This window comes from Henckelia pumila, chromosome 3 (genome assembly GCF_033568475.1).
Source record: "Henckelia pumila isolate YLH828 chromosome 3, ASM3356847v2, whole genome shotgun sequence".
NCBI lineage: Eukaryota > Viridiplantae > Streptophyta > Magnoliopsida > Lamiales > Gesneriaceae > Henckelia > Henckelia pumila.
This window is the reverse complement of record NC_133122.1, coordinates 57,314,751-57,334,457: the sequence shown is the minus strand read 5'-3', so window position 1 is coordinate 57,334,457 and position 19,707 is coordinate 57,314,751. Positions and strand designations below refer to the sequence as shown.

General features: G+C 36.1%; 4 protein-coding genes across 5 annotated transcripts; 1 reads left to right on the top strand and 3 right to left on the bottom strand.

Annotated features, from left to right (window-relative positions):
- Positions 1–6,113: 6,113 nt before the first annotated feature.
- On the bottom strand, positions 6,114–10,903 carry LOC140891190 (uncharacterized). Of its 2 annotated transcripts, XM_073299547.1 has the most exons (6): positions 10,556–10,903; positions 10,127–10,278; positions 9,719–9,792; positions 7,838–9,614; positions 7,140–7,293; positions 6,114–7,046 (listed from the first exon to the last, which is right to left on the bottom strand). In XM_073299547.1, the coding sequence occupies exons 4-6, from the start codon at positions 9,551–9,553 to the stop codon at positions 6,319–6,321; spliced, it is 2,598 nt and encodes an 865-aa protein (XP_073155648.1). In that variant the 5' UTR covers positions 9,554–9,614; positions 9,719–9,792; positions 10,127–10,278; positions 10,556–10,903; the 3' UTR covers positions 6,114–6,318. The 2 variants fall into 2 exon arrangements, with proteins under 2 accessions (XP_073155648.1, XP_073155649.1); XM_073299548.1 differs by lacking the exons at positions 10,127–10,278; positions 10,556–10,903 and adding an exon at positions 10,011–10,076.
- Positions 10,904–11,685: 782 nt separating this feature from the next.
- Positions 11,686–14,822, bottom strand: LOC140891191 (uncharacterized). The gene is made up of 7 exons (XM_073299550.1): positions 14,656–14,822; positions 14,357–14,458; positions 14,056–14,187; positions 13,712–13,861; positions 13,505–13,621; positions 13,092–13,194; positions 11,686–13,016 (listed from the first exon to the last, which is right to left on the bottom strand). The coding sequence occupies exons 1-7, from the start codon at positions 14,747–14,749 to the stop codon at positions 11,804–11,806; spliced, it is 1,911 nt and encodes a 636-aa protein (XP_073155651.1). The 5' UTR covers positions 14,750–14,822; the 3' UTR covers positions 11,686–11,803.
- A 1,065-nt stretch (positions 14,823–15,887) lies between these two features.
- LOC140887920 (photosystem I reaction center subunit IV, chloroplastic) lies at positions 15,888–16,995 on the top strand. Its single transcript, XM_073295522.1, has 3 exons — positions 15,888–16,161; positions 16,592–16,657; positions 16,758–16,995. Exons 1-3 carry the CDS (start codon positions 15,961–15,963, stop codon positions 16,860–16,862), a joined length of 372 nt encoding a protein of 123 aa, XP_073151623.1. The 5' UTR covers positions 15,888–15,960; the 3' UTR covers positions 16,863–16,995.
- A 10-nt stretch (positions 16,996–17,005) lies between these two features.
- Positions 17,006–19,155, bottom strand: LOC140887919 (protein LOW PSII ACCUMULATION 1, chloroplastic; the record flags this gene model as incomplete). Its single annotated transcript, XM_073295521.1, has 4 exons — positions 17,006–17,284; positions 17,458–17,508; positions 17,678–18,250; positions 18,869–19,155. Coding segments are annotated over 4 exons (1,053 nt in total), but the record flags the coding sequence as incomplete, so codon positions are not given.
- Between the last annotated feature and the right edge of the window lie 552 nt (positions 19,156–19,707).

The following is a 19,707-nucleotide window of genomic DNA, read 5'->3' as shown; positions in this document are numbered from 1 at the left end:
TGTTGCTATGACTGCTTTCTTTTCAGATAACACCAGTCCTTCTTGTTTACAAATTTTAGAGAAAATCTCTAAGTGTTTAACGTGTTCGTCTATATTTTTTGATGCTATAAGAATATCATCAATATAAACAAACATAAAGTTGAAATAATCTTTAAAAAGGTTATCCATCTTTCTTTGAAATATATGGGATGCATTAGCCAATCTCATAGGCATAACTTCCCAAATATAGTGTCCTTGTGGAGTAGAGAAGGCTGTGAATTTCTTACTGCCTTCTTTCATTCTTATCTGGTAGAATCCAGACTTACAATCAAATTTTGAGAACACTCTAGCATTTTGTACACAGCTAATTAGATGTTCTCTACTAGGTATGAAGTACCCGTCAAACTCCAGGATTTTATTAATACCTTGGTAGTTAATAACTAACCTGGGTTTTCCTCTTTTTATTTCACCATGATTTCTGACCAGAAAACCTGGGCTACTATATGGTGAAACTCCTTCTTTGATTAGACCAAGGTCCAAATGTTCCTTGATAATCATTCTCATATCCCTTTGATCTGTTATGTTCATCGGAATAGGCTTATATCTGACGAATTCATACTCTTTGCCTTCCTTTAGAGTAAGACTGGCTTTGAGTTGATTTCTATCCCACCATGCCAAAGGATGCTCATTATAACTTTCTTTGAGCCTCTTTTTGACATCTTCAAGGGATACCTTATTTTCTAACTCTATATCTCTATGATTTAGAGTTACCTTGAGAAGCTCCATATCCTCTGTTTGGAGTTCTTGTTCTGTTGTTATTTTCAACATGGTTTCTCCAAACCTTCTTGGATCTTTCATTTTTGGGTGAAAAAGTTGTCCCTTATCACCATGCTGGCTATGAAATATTATCGGCAATTGTCGATAAAAAGCAACTTTGAGTCTTTGAACGATAATTTTATGATCACAAATTGTAGTGAACATAAGTCTTCTTGACTCATTGTCTTGTGTGTACTTCTTAAACATTTGTAAGAATTTATTTCCTAACAGGATATCAGCTCCTGTATCATGGAAATAGATTGGTGGTGTCTTTATCTTGTACCAAGGTGTCTGACCTACTCCTCCTATAAGGATCTCTGCTGGTTTTATTCCTTTGCAAAGAATTAAAATTCTTCGAGAGAAATCTCGTCCAGCAATTTTTGGCAAATCTTCTTCACATTTTTCAGGGAAGACTCCTCTTTTTGCTGTACAAATTCCTGCTCCCGAATCAATATAAGCTGCAAAGTATTCAGCCTTATATTGTTCATACAACATCCCTATCGGAATGTATATGGAGAAAGGACTTGTTGTCATTTTTTAAAGGGATTACTAAATGGCCCTGCCATTTTTAACAGACTGTATTGTAACTCAGTAATCCGATTAAGACTATTCACCTTTAGTCTTCCTAAGGCTTCAGAAGGTAGAGTATGGTTACTCCTTTCTACCTCTTCAATGCGATCTAGTAAATCATGTTCATGACTTACTAATTTCAACAGCTGCTTCTTCCTCTGTTTGTAAACAGAGTTCTCGAATCTGATTAAGGGATTGTCCCTTATCCAATTCTCTTGGTTTTCTATTTCGTAGAATTCTTATTGAATCCTCCAAGTCTTTTCTTTTGCCATGAACTCTATTCTTTTTTCAAGGCGTTTCCATGGTTTATGGTCCTCCAGAAACTCTAGGCCAAGAATGAGTTGATCCACTTCTTTTCCTGGAATTTCACATATTTAAACTTCCAATTCTCCAATATTTATCAATCCTTGGTAAGTTCCTTTTTCATGTTGTTCCAAATAGTAAATCGAGTTACAAGGGAACTGGTTCCGATGACTTGTAATATCGAATACTATTTTCACTTCTTTCCATCCTTATGGAGATCTAAGTTTTCCTATTATAGAAAACTCTTTTTCTTCTGATGGAATTTCTTGAATAGGAGATTTGTCCCATCTTCTACTTGTCATTCGGTTTCCTTGAAAAGATAACCTTCGAGGTTCTATTTTAAGGTCTCTGTATAGAACCGGTCTGTCTTGAATTTGAATGTTTGTTTCCTGAATTAAAGGAAACTCGATTCTTTTTGGGTATATTGCATGAGCAACTTTTCCAAAGATCTCTGGAATTTCAATGAACTCATTTCTAATAAATAATTCAGAATGATGAGTATTAGAAAGAGCATATGAAATTTGATATGTAATAGAATATGGTCTATTACCTTCCTTCATTAGTCTCTTTTTCTTGAAGTTTTGATGCAACATCAAGGCTCGACTAAAGTCCCTGTCAGCTAAATTGTAGGCTATTCTTGGATAGATAACTCCTACAATTTTTCCTGCACAAAGATTTCCTGAGATAGTACCCAGGACAGCATCTTGAATATTCCCCATTCTTTTATCGCATACTACGATATCTATGGGTGAATCTATTCCTTCTTTAAAAGTTGCCTTGATCATTATTTGGATTGCTCCAATATGAATCCAAGACATCGTCTTTGCTATCTCACCTTTCAACTTTTGTAATTCCTCTTTTATTTCTTCAAAAGGAATTAACTGCATCTCTATTTGATTACTTGTTAACTCCATGGGGATTGCCATTTCCCTTCTGGATACTTTGTAAATCAAATTATGTCTTCTTTGTCTAAGCCCTAGGTTGCCTAAGACTATTTCTACTTGTCCTGCCGAAAATCCCTGGTACTTTTGTAACGTTGGATTTTCTCTCATAATCCTTTGGACCATATTATGAGATATCGTGGTTTGGCTAAAGAATCCAGCCAAACTTTCATGTGTTTCATGCCGAAACACTTCTTCTTTATTCTGATTCTGATTCTGATCCATCCTCAGAATCTTCTTGACTAAACAATATCTCTTCTTCGTATATGCTTTCATCTGAGGGGATATCCTCAAATTGATATACTTGGATTAGATCTTGAAAGAAGACCGCATCATCCATATCTGGTGTTGCTTCAAAGAGTTTAACTCTTTTTTTCTCGTTTTCTGGGCAATTTGTAGATATATGTCCTCTTGCTCCACATGTCCAGCAGTTGCAATCCTTGAAACTTTCACTTGCTCTTGTATGAGTTCTTCTGAAAGTTCTTCTTGATGGTGTTCTTTCCCTGCTTTGTGATGAGCTTGTTACTGGGGATGTTCTTGTAGGTCCACTTCTTCTTCCTGACCTATAAGATCTGGCCTTTTGTTTGGACCAAAATGTTCTTGGTTTCCAAGAACTTCTCATTCTTTTATTGTAGGGATTACTTCTGAATTTCTTCCTTTTAAATCCCTGTGATCTGTTTCCAATGATCGTTGGAAGATCATTATCTTTACAACATAAAGGTGTACGTTTATTTATACCCCTTATTTTCTTGTAGTTCTTCTGTAATGCTGCCATATGGCACCATTCTGCCAATTTTCCTTTCAAAAAGGACGCGCGTCTTTCCAAAGTGTCAAGATGACCTGGAACGTATTCTTTAATCAGCATTTCTCTCCAGGGACTTGACATTTTTGCGAAAAATAGCTGAATAGCTACATTTTCCTCGACTCCTGAATTCCATCTGTATTTAGTGAATAACATAATGTATTCATCAACTAAATAGATATCATGTAACTCGAGGCTATACAGAGCTTGAGTATATCTTCTCTTTTTCTCTGTATCTAGATTGTTGAAATAGTCTACCCCTATGAATTGTGCTTTAAATAGGGTGGTCATTCTTTCTCCAATTTCGCTGAGGGATTCTCCTGCTAAGATTGATTTCTTCGTATCTGGCATAGTCATCTCCCAAGCAATCTTGACAGATCCCATTATACTCATTTCTAGAAGTTTAATGAATCCTTCTTTATTGAGATCTAATGTCCTTGCTGCAATTCTCATAGCTGACGTCCAATCATCTATAAGATCTTCTCTATTTTTGAAGTCCAAAACATCAAGGTTTAACATAACCCCGTAAGGATGTATTGGATCTAAAATAGTTTTTCCGTAAGGAGTTTGATGGAGTGGGATTTTACTCCTTCTTGATCTGGTTCCTGCTGGATGTGAATTTTCTCCAACCTGAAACTCACTATGTGGTTCTTCTGTTTTAACCGCATATCTTGGGGGATTCCCTAAGGGTTGTTCACCCTCAGGGGAGTTCAGTTTTAGATCTACTACTTTGAGATTTGCAAAAGAATCCGTGAGATCTTGTAGATTCTCGAGATTTAATCTCTCTAAAGTAGTCATCAGATAGTGTTTTTCTCTGATAATGCTTTTATAAGATTAATCATCATTTCATCATCAGTTAAAGGTTTTTGAACCATTTTGGTTTTACCTTTCTAATGTAACAACGGTTCGGTACCAAACGAGAGTGGTAACCTTCCTCATGTATTTCCTTTTCTAGAACCTGAAGTTTGTTCTAGATTTGTGATTTTAGTTTGAAGATCCTTTAGGGTTACAAGAATTTCTTCTTGTTTCTTAAGGATTCCTTCAATCTGCCGAGATATTTCATACAGCTGATTGCTGTAATATTGTACCGTCTTTTGAATTTCTCTAAGATCTCCGGAGAATTTAGAGGAATCTGGGGTAATTTCTAAAAATTGAGAGTTAGAAATCATCTTTCTGTCTTAAATAATCAATTGTGAACAGATTAACTTGTTTATAGGATTTCATATAAATAAAATCCTCTTGATTCAAACCTTCGTTTGAAGTCATCTTTTGTAAAAAAAATTCTCCTCGACAAAGAAAAGTATGAGTTAACGAATAATATTAAGTCTGAATATTTAACCTAAAGCTCTGATACCATTTTTTGCACATAATTCTTTGTTCCAAAATAAGCATTAAAACATGAGATATAAGCACAGAGGTCTTTAGATATAAGTATAAAACCTTCGGATCTAAGCACAAAACAACCCATATTGAGTACAAGAATTAAATATTAAAATAATCAAGTTTTGTGGTCCTTAGGGAGTGCAAAGAAAGAATCTTTAAGGGAGGGAGTTGGGAGAAAGAAAGGTTTGAGTTTGGGGATTTATTCATAATTGACTCGTAAATAAATGAGACGGAAGAAATATAATTTTTTTTAAAATTATAACTTTTAATTCGAGCGTGGCCCCAAGCACCAATAAAGAGTTATTAGCTTTATTACTAGCTACGGTACCTATTTAATCAAATTCATGAAATTATCGTAATCTGTCACAAATTTTCATTATATTTTTGTGATATACAGTTGATTTTAACCAAATTAATACAATGTAAGAATAAAAAATACATTTGAAATAGTAGTTTTGTATTTAAACTAAAAAATACTGAAAATGCCCTTCATTTTTTTCCAACTCCAAAAAGTTAAATTCACTGCTTAAATTATTATTTTTAAAAAAGATCTAAATAAGATTTTAAAAATATTAACTTTTTTTAAAAATAAGTTTTTAAAAAAGATCTAAATAATCACACAGAAAACCAGAATTCTAATTAAACAAAGAGCCAAACGGCACAACTGGATAATATTCCACTGGTCAATGTATATTTCGTTCCTGCGAAAGAATTATAAATGATAAATGTTTAAAATTAACTTACCTTAAGGTAAACTAGTTTCTCCAAACTAAATAAAATAGAATTCGACTTTTAGCCAAAAAATATTGACAAGTAAATCCGTTAAAATATAAAATAATTGTTGTATCGCTTCTGACGAGTTAAATGGAAAAATGTCTCTTTCGAGTCAAATAAAAAGTGAAAAAAAATTAAAAATAAAAAGAAATACAAATTCTGGTACGCTATATTTTAGATACCGTTTGGTATCATGGATGAGATGTACTATAGATAAATAAAAACGTGATAAAATGTGCACATCCATTTTCTTTGTGTGTATAGTTATTTTTTTTTCTCTCCCATTACTTAGCATTGTATAATTTGTATTTCTCTTGCATAAAGAGAAAACCAAAACTAACTGAATTTTTGGAACACCATATAAAATATGTTTAAATTAAGCACAAACGCATTTATCACATTTTTTTGTTACACACACGTGTGTACCAATGTTGCTAGTTGTAGAATAAGGACAGTCATTTTATGATTTTATCCATACATCCCCATCTAAGGCAGATCTAAATATCTAAAGTTCACTTCAGTAAATAAATTGTGCCATTCCTGTATTAAACCAATTCAAAGGAAATCCAAATAAATATAGAGAAGAACTCCAGACAGTCAAAATGAATGAACATTAGTTGCATCAAATTGGGATCACTGGACAAAAAGTGGAACGATGGGGTGATATTCATGTAAAACATAATAAGAAAATAACAGAGCCGTTGCACAAGGATGTCGGTACAAGTTACAGATCGAATAAACCGCGAGTTTTTATGCTCTACCTGTAAGTTCAGCTACAGCTTCCTGCAGGAGCTCTTCCAGCAACTTCAATTCAATTTCGTGACCAAAATTATCGATCTCTAATCTAAAATGATCGATCCACCACTTTCCTACCACCTCCTTTCTCACCTCCCTCACCAAAACCAGGTCATTTTCGTCCCCACTATCGTCTGACTTACATTTGACCTCACAAGAAAACCAAGCATTCATTCGTGCCCACACCTCATCCAGCACTGTGTATGATGCATTTTCTAACAAGTTATAGTCAGCTTTAATGGATGGAATGGAGCTTAGGCCCGAGAACGCCCCATCTTCTGCAATTTCAACTAATGTGGCATTCACACAATCAAAAACAAGCTTCTGGGTAGATCTCTTTTGCCTCCGTTTTGCCTCAAACATTATCTCCCGGTCTTTCAGATCTATGTACTTGTCTCTTAACGATGGGTCCAACGGGCTTTCAGAAGAGTGCCATTTGGCTGTGAATGTGTTAAATTGCATCTTACCTTGCGTATTGGCCGCAGATAAAAGTGTCTTGACAAAAGAAAACCATTTTTGTTCTTCATCATCTGTTCCTTGGCACGTTGAGGATTGGTTTGGAGAGTATGACGAGGCTGTGTCCATACATGAATCATCCCACGGAAGAGTTCGAGCAATGGATCCTATAGGTGGTGATTTGTCAATCAAGTTTGACCTAACAGGATTGACACGTGACTTAAAACCTGTAGTGTGAAAGAATGTATACAGAGCAATTAGCTCAAGAAGATATTACATGAAAAAATGAGTTGATGTGAAGTTCATGCAGTACGTTTCACCTTGTTGTTGGTCGGGTTTGACATAATGTGCAAACGTAGTTGCTGACTGTTGATCCTCTTCAAAGGGTCGATCTAAGACAGAAATTGGGCTCGGCTGATCCAAGTTCTCACTGAGTTTTCCAAATGTAGTAGGGTTTCTCATGGACAATCCTGTCTGTAAATACAGTAATATAGGTACAATAGTCTCCAATTTTAAAATTACAATTATTAAAATTAATTTAAAAGACAAGTTTTCTAATGGCAAAAATTTATTGATCATTCGACATCCTAACCGTGAGTAGAACAAAACCAATGGCAAAGTTAGGAGCAACTCTTGATAAAAACCAAACATTAATTCAATTGTCAAGGAAAAAACTAAAGCAAATATGAAGGAAAACTAAATCAAACATTCAGTGTGCTAGATAAGCTCAAAGGAAATAAGTTCACATTTTGCTCAACTAAACAAATTATAGAAAAGTTCTTATATCTGCCACAGATGTTTTGGTGAATGTAAAAGTAATGGAATCCAGGAGGTAAAGTAGCAATTAGTTCATTGTGAATGTTTAGCATGCTGTCTTGCAATCAGCGAGTAAGCAACAAATTACAAAGTCGGCTTCTTAGTCCACAGATCGCGAGTCTCTGACAGTGCAAATAAAGTATGCATCAAGTAGAAGAAAATAAAGTCTTGGACATAAAATAACTCAAATTGATGAAATTACCTCAGGCAGTGATGTGCCTAAATTGCGAACTTGATTTGAAAAATATGATACGTTTGAAGGTTCAGGCAGATTAAGCGAAAAATGTTCAGATCCTTGGTTGCTAAGATCTGTAGATATATGGCTTCCAATTTGTCCACAATCAATTGTAGAGGAGTGAAGCTCATCTTTGATTTCAGATAAAAGTGATTCATCTTTACGAGATTTTTTGTTTCTTGAGAAAAACAAGCTCGACACCTTCAATCTAAATGATGATTTAACACTTCTTTCCTTTGTGTCTTCCTTTGGAGCTTCTGGCTGGACCTTATCGGGAAATGAAACATCAGTGTTTAACCTGGTTCCATATTCAGAAGAAGAAACAGGTACAGAATTCGATCTCACAAGATTCTTTGGTGAATTAACCATGTTTTCATTCGTTCTAAGAACACTACCGGTGAAAGAATTTGAATCCATAACTTCTTTACTCAAACTGGCTACTTCAACTTGCACAGGTGCCTTTTTCTCAGAAAGTGCAAGCATTTCGCCTAATGTGCTAGAGCTTCTTCTTACATGTAGCTGTTCAAGACCACTTTCATTGGACTCCATCAAGGTCCACCTTTCAGAGAGACGTTTCTTCGCTTCTCTGCAAACTAATGATTCTGGAGAATAGGATACTCTACTAAATGAGGAGGATGAGTAGGGACTTCCATTCCTGTTAATATAATCCCAAGAGTGCCTAGATACAGGTGACATGACTTCTGATTCGCTAAGATTAGCATCAGTGTATTCCATTTCTGATTTATGAAAGGAGCTTTCATCACCTACATAGCCATTCGAAAGCACGGAAGAAGTCAGAGCTTCATCTCTGTGCTGCTTACCAATCTTTTTAAGCATTTGCTGTCTGATAGCCTTTGCAACTGCTTTCGTTGCTTCATTCTCATCATCCTCTATATTCCGAAATAAGTCTTCCCCATTTATTACCCTTCCTGATTCTGAATGAGGAGCTCCCACAACCTTAACATCACGTGACTTCAAAGAACTTGGTTTTAGAACTACTATTTGAGTTGGTTGAGGAGAATTTTCAAAATTATTCCAACTTACTGGAGGGGAATTAACCAGTTGGCTTTTCTCCAGCCCATTAAGCACAAATGAACCTTTTTTAATTTCTTCTCCATCTTTATTCCAAGATCTAACAAAGTTATTACCGTCTGCAAGCTTTGAAGGTCTTAGAATGGTGATGCGCTTTGTCCCTGGAGGAGTAGGAATAGACTGTAAATCGTAAATATTTTGGGGAATAATTGAATTTGGTTCTTGCAGACACTGTAGGAACAAATTTTTGTTGGCATTCAGCACTTCTAAAGCGTCATGAAATTGCTTTGATTGGCGAAGCTTTTCATCTATAGACAGGCGTTTCGCTTCTGCAAACTTCTGACGAATGAGAGCTATCTTTTTGTCATCTGTAGTTCTATCAAATCTCCCCTTATGTGGTGAATTCTGGGATATTTCATAAACATCTTTACATTCATTTGGCTCCACGTGGTGAAAGAACTCAATTTGCTGCTCCCAGCAATTCACTTGTTTGTTTGAATGACTTCGAGGGTGAATTCTACAATGGCTTTTTTGCATATATGAATCAGTTTCCTGTCTTGGAAGAGTTTCAAGCCCCATTAATTTGGCAACTACATTAGGTGGACTGCGCCTCAAATCTACTTCATTGGACATCTCACGGGCGACAAGCATCTTCACGGGGGAACTATTTGATTTTCTGTTTGAAGTGGAATTCCGGAAATCAGATAAAAATCTGCAAATGCCACAGAGATCCAAATTAAATTAGAGCAAAGGCAAACTTAGCAAAGTAAAGGGGCAAGCTTTCAATTCCGCTCTAACAATACTACAGGATTTTACCAATTTTTCCTCTATTTGGTACCCCGAAGTACTCATTTTTGCTGAGTCTGGTTTGTTCCTTGAGCAAGGGGAACCTGTGAACCAATTAGTATAATGTCACATAGCAGCCACAAAATCATCACTCACAACTGTTGCATTCTCAGATGCTTGGTAAGTAGTAACACAATGTACAAAAAACTATGCAAATATCTGAAACAAGAAAAGATGCAACAAATAAACTAAGGATAACAGTCAAAATTCAAACTTTGCTTGCCCAAATTTACAGTCATTTAAAAATCGGCCGAATTGTTACCACTGCCAATGTAATTGATTTAGAAGAAATGAAGCCCTTTTCAAAAGGAACTATGATGCATACTATAGAATCTTTTGCACAAAATAGTAGAAAAGAAGATGGAAAAAAGTATGTACCATCCTGATGAGGCATATCAGAGAGCAGCTGGTTTGTGGGACCACTACATTCATTTCAAAGAGGTTCACCGTCCTCCCTCAGCATCCTAGAAATATTTTGCCAAATTTGCAAATTTTATCCATTCCCACCAATAGCATTCATACCTCAATACCTGGAAAAGGAAAATTCTTTTGTAATAATCACCACTCCAAGAGAAGCACTACTAGTAAGAGCTCACATTTAAGTCTCTGAACATATGTGATATGTATTCGTTTATCCATCACGGAAAATGAAGTAAAAGGCAACTTAGTTCAAAATAAAAGCTTAAACCGTGTTTGCATAGGCAAAATTAAATTAAAAAAAAATCGACATTTATCCAAAAATCATCACAGAAAAGTATGGAGAACAAAGCAAACAAAAAAAAACTCCAAAAGGAAGAATCATATTACATATTCGATAAGCGAGATCCGAGCACAGGACACAAAAATCGGGAACCACAACGAAAACACCACAGAGACCTCCAAAACCGTCGAAGCATCCAAAAACTATGCACATGAAATTCCTCTGGGAAATAAAGGACAAATCAAACACTTTACGGAGTGTTCATGGGGGCTTCGCCGGGATTCAACACCACGGTGACAATGTGGCCGGAGACTCGCCGGGATACATAAGCTTGAAGCTCGAGCTGTGGTGGTTTCACCTGCACCGACACAGTGTCGGACCTGATGCTCTTTAAATAGCTAATTTATTTATCAGTTTCGATTCCGTATATGGTATGTATGACTTTATGAGGTGCAAAATGGGATTCCGAATGATATCTTTAACGGAAACATTAATTAAAAGAAATTACCAAAATATATTATATTATATATATCTCCTTTTAAATATTTTATTGTTCGGTTTGTATTAATTTTTTATTATTAATAAAGCATATATAACTTTAATTCTTTTAGAATAATAATTATTATATTATAATTTATAAATATAGCAGATAAAGCAGTCATATTATGATTATTAACGAGAATAAACTAAAATAATAATATTGATATTAAGAAAACAATAAATAATGTGAAACAAATTAATAATAACATTAATAAAATTAACACAAATAATAAAAATAATTAAATGATATTAATAAAACTAGGATTGCTACAATTTCTATTAAGTCGAAATAACTGGTTAAAGTTAAACAGATTTAATTCAGAAATTCGGTTGATTTTTTTTTAAATTTAAAATCAGTTTGTATTTTCAATTTGATTTCGGTTATTTCTGTGAAAAATCAGTGGCACCAAAGTCCAAATAAACTTATTTTTTTAATATTCAAATTCAGTATTATATTAGATTTTATTAATAAAACTTCTAATTAATAAACTTGCGAACAATTCAATGACATATTTTCTATATTAACATTCTGACGTCTACAGAAAAACAAATATCATATACATGTTAAAATTTTAAAGTATTATATGTTAAAATCGTGATTGAAATTCAAACAAATATTACATTTTAGATTATCCCCGATGGCGGAATCAAAATGAAATTTTAGGTGTCACGATCCAATTGATTGCGGGGACGAAGCAAGAAAGTGGTTTCTTTAAGACAGTAATAGAGAACACAAAAAATATGTAATTCTGATGGTTAACAGCAATAGTACACAAACAATATTTATTCAGGCAAAGAGACTTGCTGACCTTGGTCTAAGGTATTACATCAACTATATAGTTCCATTTGTTATCATCATCATAATATACTTCTCGGTTAGACCAATCATTGCTAACATTATCGAGTAGTAAAGAGCGATTTACCGTGCTGTCAAGGGAAGATGAAAAATTTAAGAGCCACGAATGATTGTGAATTGTATCTTCGGAGCAAAGTGAGAAGGTATTCGCGGGAGCTTCCTTCGGTATTGAAAATGAACACGAACTGTCGTCGATTTGAGGAAACTGCCAATTATGGAAAAAGGAAGGATTTTTTGGAGATAGGTCAGCATCTTGGAAGCTCTTTTGCCAACAATCACTGCGAGGCTTGCTATCCCAAGCTTTGTTCTTGAGCCAAATTTGGTCACCGAAAGGGAAGATAATGTTGCTACCATAAGGTACAGTTTCAGTGTTAGTATCCTCTGTCAAAGTGATACATTTTGGCGTACTAGGGAAAGTAAGAGATGACATGTCAGTTCTCAGGGCTGAACACTTTGCGCGGTCAAAATTTGGTACAAAGTCTGGCATGAAATAGCTGGTTGAAGGATAACTTTGGATTGTGTTGTATTGTAGATAATAGTTTGAAAATAAGGATGGCGAGCACAGTGCTTTGGCATCGGGAACATGATCCACAATTTGCTGGTGATTTACATTCCATGTCGTAGGCAATCCAGGAGAATAAACCTTTGCAGATTCGTGATCAATAATGGATGAGCTAACTCCATATTTCTCCCTTTCAAAGTCCCATTCCAACAAAAATCTATGAGGTTCTTTTCTTTGACATTCAATAGGATTACATGATCCATCCAGCTCCTCGAGAAAACAAGAACTAGAATATCCATATCTTTCAAACGGTGAGCAGAAAGGTAAATCATGCTCTACATGTGAGCGTCTGCTTTTATGAACCTTTGAACTAAGATGCAGATCCGTCAATTCATCTTTAAAACGAGCTTCCGGACCATAGTTGGTAAAAGGATCCTGTTCCAAGAACACTCCATCTCTGTATCCACCTAGACAAATTTTTGGGGGTTCCGTGTCCCATTCTCTTCTGTGAGATACATGTCGTCTTTCCTCCAGATTCATGAACTCACAAGGAATAGGGGCTTTACAGCCACTACCAGTCTCTCCTTTTGATGAATCATAGAGATAGAACAGGTCGGACTCATCGCACTTATGGTACAGCCGACCTAGGAGAGAAGAAATAAAACCAAACCTGGGATAAAACAAAACTGAATCAAATCAAGCGATTATTAAGATAACATAGATACAATAGGTTCATCAGTCTTACCCCTCAGGATGTAGCTTTTCCACTTCAGAAATTGAGTTACGAGCCCACTGCCTCAGTCTCTGTCTTTTTGCAGAAAAAATGCCTTTCTCCTTGCATTGGTTTCCTAGAAACGGTAAAAAGCAACTGCTGGACCTGAGAGGACTGTGAGAAAGATGTGTCTATACATCCAGCACCACAATAAAAGATGGTAGGTGGGACAAACAATTGTTGAAATCCAACATATTGGAAAAATCATTAATATTTTATCATGTTTCAGAAAATATCGTGGCAATTTGCGACCGCGGACATAAATTCAGGCATTAATCACTATTTAATTTAAAAAATTAGCATGTGAATAGATTCAGATGCTGCAACCTATTACTCATAAGCATCACTCAAGAATAGCACATAAAGAATTTGAGATACCAAATCACCAGATAAACCAGCATTCTCTGATGCTTCCCTGAACGTTGACAAGGAGGAATTTCTACCAACCGGTGTAACATTCTCTGAGACCAATAGTGGCCTTTCTCTAATATTTTTAGTTAGATCTGCATTCATGTCATAAAATAACAGTAAAGTGAAAACTATGGTAACAGACATGAATTAACTTATAAATGCCCTGATCCTAGATTACAAACCTTTGATGTCTCCTTGATTTGGTTCTTCATACTTGGTGACAGGTGGGGTGAGGACAAGATGGTGGTCAAATCGATCTGCTGTTTTTCTGCAATCAGAGGATCTGAGGTCTTTAGAGCTGGTTTTAGGTATGTTCGAAGTTCTGATGTCCTCTGCAAGTCAAATTGAGATGGGGGAAGAATAAAATAATGCATGAATTATCCAACTATAAAGCATTCTAGAATTGATTAGTAAAACTCAACAATAAAATCAACAGTGCTCCAAAAACTCACGGGCGATCATATAATTGAAGGAACTACATTGAGCATAACAATTATCGACACAAGCCTAAACCAAAGATTTTCACCTCTACCATGAGGATTCGTTTCGGAATTCTTCAACTGTCCATTGCCTCTATCGTATGAACAAGAATGACCATGAACAGCGTCACTCTTAGCGTTCATAAAATATGCGTACTCTGAAGTCTTGGGTACATCAGCTGCATAATATGTTTCCCACAAGAACGATAGAGTTACCAACAGACATAAAAGGAGATGTTTGATGTGCTATCTGCTAATAGAAATAATGTAGTCGAACAAAATGATAAATCCTCATTGATGGCAGACATTAACATGAGAATTAGCAGAGCCATAGAAGAAGATACCAACATCTGGGAAACCGAGCCAATTTGCGTTCTCTAACGGAAGCATGATCAGGCACGCTATCCATTTCAGTATCATCGAACCTCACTCTTTTAAACTTCTTTGCATCTAACAAGACAGCAAAAGCTTGTCATGCCAAATAAATAAATAACCACGTAACAACAACATCATCATCTGAATTTTCATAAATAGCTACTACTGATCAAATTGAGTCACGAGAATTCGCACAATTTTCAGCACTAAAAGACATGCTTAGAAGCATCTCGCTGAGAAATGCAGTATAGCCGCGACAGAGAAGGACATACCACATGGTTTGTCGGATCCTCGATTCCGAGCTGTGCCTCTGGTTCGGATCGCTACCGGATATTCAATAGCTGCAGCGAATCTTTGTTTCATCATCAACTTTCGGTATGAAATTCCAACCCCTAGAACCCTAATTGTCGCCTGTCGGAGATCAATAGATTTGAGAGGGGGCGGGAAAAATTCAGGCGCCAGATCGGCTGGTAGGAAAGGTGAACATATATTCCTAATTGGGCTTAACGGTGCACAAAAGTAATCTATGGCCCTTAAATTTGGGCTAACACTACTTGGGCTCGGTCCAAAAGTAACACTAGTAAACTCGACTCAACCGAACTCGAATTGGAATGCGTATTAAAATATCGTGCAACTTTGGAAACCTAATTTTCAAAATATGCATTTAATTAGAAGGTATTTTTAATGCCATGTCGTTCTCTCGTCCATTGCTCCAGGGTCATGTGAATATCCTAATCAAAAGTTAGGTAGAAAGAAAAGACCAATCGACTATTTAGGTTTTTTTTTTTTTATGAAAATTTAAGTTTACATCATATATTCTTTAGAAACGAACGGAGGAACACGAGTTTCAAAACATAGGGCTTACATATTGATAAGAACGCCTAGCTAGATCATTTATCAGAATGTTATTGACATTTTGACAAAAGCATATGTATAATTTGTGTTATCCCGCAAGAGCTTTTTGCATTCATAAATAATAACAACACAATATGAATTATATTTTTCTATGTGACTTGGTCTCATGCACTTTCTTGGCATCTATTTCGAAAACAACATGATGCATTCCTAGGTTTTTTTATCCATGTCAGTGCTCCACGTTGGGCAACTCCTTCGGTTTCTTCTGGTCTAGCATTTTCATTCATTGATCTTCAGTTCTTCACTAGCATTGCACATAAGAACCTTGATCGTCTTGGATAATAAAGCCAAAATGGAATACCTTTCGTTCTTAAAAACTTCAGCATCTACGTTACCTTTCTAAATGAAAAATATAAACAATATTTATAAGAATTAATGAAGCTCGAAGACTCGAACACGCACAAGTGTGCAAATATTAAAAGTTTGGGTATGAAAATAATAATAAATGCAATATAATACACCGTTATCCAAAAGAATGGGATATGGTGGCCACGTGGCATCCTTGGAATGGCCAAATCAACAACATTGGACTTTCTTACGATGATCGCTGCCATTAAAAAAATATCCCATGAAATTATAGATTTTTCCAAATACACGCCCCCTTCCAATAATATCATTAATTAAACAGGTTTGTACAGAAGAAAAAAATTGCAAGCTCCAGCATGGCATCCGCCGCCTGTGGATTCGCGGTGGCACCGACTGTCTCCTCCGCCGCTGCCGCTAAGAGCGGCATGGTGTTCCTGGCCTCCAAGAACAACTTCCGGAATACAATGCTGGTGGTCCATGCAGCGGATGGGACGGCGGAAGCAGCAGTGGCCGAAGCCCCGAAAGCTGCCCCTGTTGGGCCACCCAGAGGCAGTAAAGTGAGATGAACATGAATTCCAATTTTGCTACCATTTTGAGATTTTCTTTCACAAAATCTCATAACATTTTCAAACACCACATATTTAAATATGATCAAGTATAGGACCATAACAAAATTTGAGACAATTTATAAGATGAAAATTGTTATTTTCCCAAATAATGTAACATTAATCTCGTACAAGAGTACTTAGGACCCCATGCAAGAAGTTAAATTTGGGACAGTAAAATTCAATGTTTCTTTTATAAAAAATATAATTAAAATTTACAACTTTCCCTTGGAACAAGAAAAATTTCCTGCCTTATCATCACCTTCACTGCCTATTAGAAGACATTATGCAAATACCAATTTTTCCCACCCCAAAATGCCAAATTTGTCGAATTTTTTCGTAAAATTATCGGACTAGTTAACGTTGTTGACATTAATTTCAGGTTAAAATTCTAAGGAGAGAATCGTTTTGGTACAAGGGCGTTGGCTCTGTCGTTGCAGTCGACCAGGTCGGTCCATTACATATTCTATCTCTCGTGTGTGTGTTGAGATTTTGGTGCTCGATCGAGTACTTACTTAATTATTCACTCATGTATTTTAATCGAGCAGGATCCCGGTACTCGCTACCCGGTGGTTGTCCGGTTCAACAAGGTGAATTATGCTAATGTATCCACCAACAACTACGCGTTGGATGAAGTCGAACTGGTTGCGTAAACCTTGCTTGTTCGAGTTATCATTGTAGCAACATATTTGTCTTTCGATGTTCGATTCCTTTCGTGTGAATCCATGATATGTGAAGCGTAACCTTTTGCTATATGAATGGTGCTAATTGTATAAGCATTCTACATTCGTGCTCGTTATGGATCCACAAATATGCTTTAAGAAAATCTCAAGCTTTTAAGGTGCAACAATCACAGCCCAGGTGAAACAGAAGGATAGATTTAGTAGAAGTTTCAAAATTCATACATAGACCAGGCAAGAGTAAATTTACTACTCACAAAACTCTTCCATCCATGCCATCGAGAAGACCGGACCATATCCCTTTCACTGGTGGTAATTGCGCGATGAAAGCATTCCACGGTGGATAACCAACTCCACTGCCTCGAACTCGACCATCCATTCGGAGAGACAAATACCTTCACGTAAGAACAAGACCACATCTTAAATATTATCACCAATAATTTGAACAACACAAGGAGTGGGGAAATCAAGAAACTGTTTCATTCATGGATCTCCCTGAGCTCGGCTCATGCCATGAAGAAACAATGATAGAAAGAGATATTTTTTAGAATAACTTGAGATTACTCACACTGAAGATTCAGGGGAGACATTGGCCAGTTTCTTTTGTTCATCTAACCACCTGTAGTAAACAAAAACACAAAACAAGAAGCGTTGCAATAATTTCAGTTTTTTCCCTTTTTCTCATCAAATGTATGCTCATGGTCGATAATTGGTAGTCGGTGGTAGGAAAGGGAGAAATATGTAGAATAGAAAGTAGTCATTCACTTTACCACAGATAGATGACTTACGTTGCCCATTCAGTTGCAAGAACAGGAGACAGCTGCCATAGCCGTTTTCTTTTGGCGGTGATTTCCTTTGTTTCTTCTGTTTCTTGAAACTCAAACTTAGGCAAAGTTTCATCAGAAGCACAAGGGACAAGGAGCACTCCTCTCTCGAGAAGAGACTCGGTGAAAGGTTCACTAAGTTTGAAGGACTCTTCAATGAAAGATGCAGAGCCAGCTAAGATGACAAGACGAGCTACTCCCCGAAATGAGCTGAGCGAAAGAATTTTCTTCTCATCTATCCGAAGCTTAAGATTTGAGAGATTCTCCTCCCTCGATAGTCTAGCTAACTTAGCGTTTTTAGCATTATTCTCCTGGTAATAAAGAAACTCAAAAACAGATACAGTACCAAAATCTATGCCAATACCCTTGAGGATCTCAGGAACCTCAGCTGCTCTGGATGAATTAGCCAAGGCGCCAATGAGTTGTGTGATGGCTATAAATCCTCCAAGAGAACCACTTGCCACAAAAGCAAGATAAAAGAACATTCGAAGAGAGCGAAAAAGAGAAAGAACCTCACCGTGTATTCTAGTCGTGGAGCTGGATATGAAACAAACTCAAAATTACAAGGACGCTTCACTTGTTACACAAAGCCTGAACACATGCCATCGAAGCATTTGGACAGGATATATACGTCGCTTAATATTTCTACGTGTGATACCATGCGAAAAAACAAAGTTAGATGTGCATTCACTATTTTATGGTCTAACGCAAACAAAACTAACAGTTGCTCGCAATGCATCTACTTTGCATTCGTCCTTAATATATGAAACTGATCATTTCAATTTACTACAAGGGTCCACCAAAATAAAAGATCATGAAACATCCATTTTTAACTTGGAATATAACATTTATCCGCAAAAGCTTGATTGATTTATCATTGTTTCATAAGCAAAATTATGCAGAGTTCTCTTTTTCCCCTTCCTTCTTCCTCTGTCTCTAAAAGACAAGATGATACTCATTAGGAAGGATTTCAAATACGTTGTGAAATATTCCAATCCTAACACAATCTTAGGGTGTTTGCTGATAAATCTACTTTAGTAATCTCTGCTAAACCCAAAAGTTCGCAAATAACTAGAAACATGAGCAGTAAATACTTAGGCTTTTATTCAGACAGTTGATGCACACTGTCAATCGGAGTTGGAATAAGAAGAAAACCTAATCTCTGAAGAAGAGGATCCATTAGATGCAGAGCAGATGACTCGACTTCTACGGCATAGCGTGGAGTTAACAGAGGCGACGGCTGGGCTGAACACATTTGCCGTGAATTGGCCAGAAAATCCGAGGCACTTGTTACCGGGATTGCAGCTGGGAGATGCAGTAACAAGAGTGGATAGCCGCACCGCGGCGGCTATGGCTGGTTGAGCCACCGAGCAACGGCTGAGAAAGTCGACGGTAGTTGTTTCAACTGCGAAAACACCACATGTTGTTATATCTTGAGGCTCTTATTTTGGATGATCTGTATGCGGCCACGGTGACAGCGGCTTAAGAATATATTTTATTGAGTAAAAATTAATTTGACATGGAACTATTACTTACATGTTAAATTTGTGTATGAATTTTTGTTAACGACTTAATTGATATATATTCGTCAAATTCCGGTTAATTTTTGATGATATTTATGTAAAATGTTCAATTTGTCTTTTATTACAAAAAATACACAATTTATTTTTAATTTTAATTAGATATATTTGTATATTATACGTAAAAATTGATTTGATTAAAATTTGTATTTGTATATAATATTTATTATATTGGATAAATTAAATAGATTATATATTTCAATGAGAAATATTATATAAATTATAGTAATCTAAAAAGTTGTAAATAAATAAATTAATAGGGTTAATTGCATGGGGACCCCCTGTGAAAGTTCTAATTGGCGTAAAACCCCATGTGATAAATTAATAGGCTCCAAGCTCCTCGTGATTTTAAAACGTTGGCACACTTGCCCCTTTGTCTATTTTAATTAAATTCAATTATCAAATGTCTGTTAT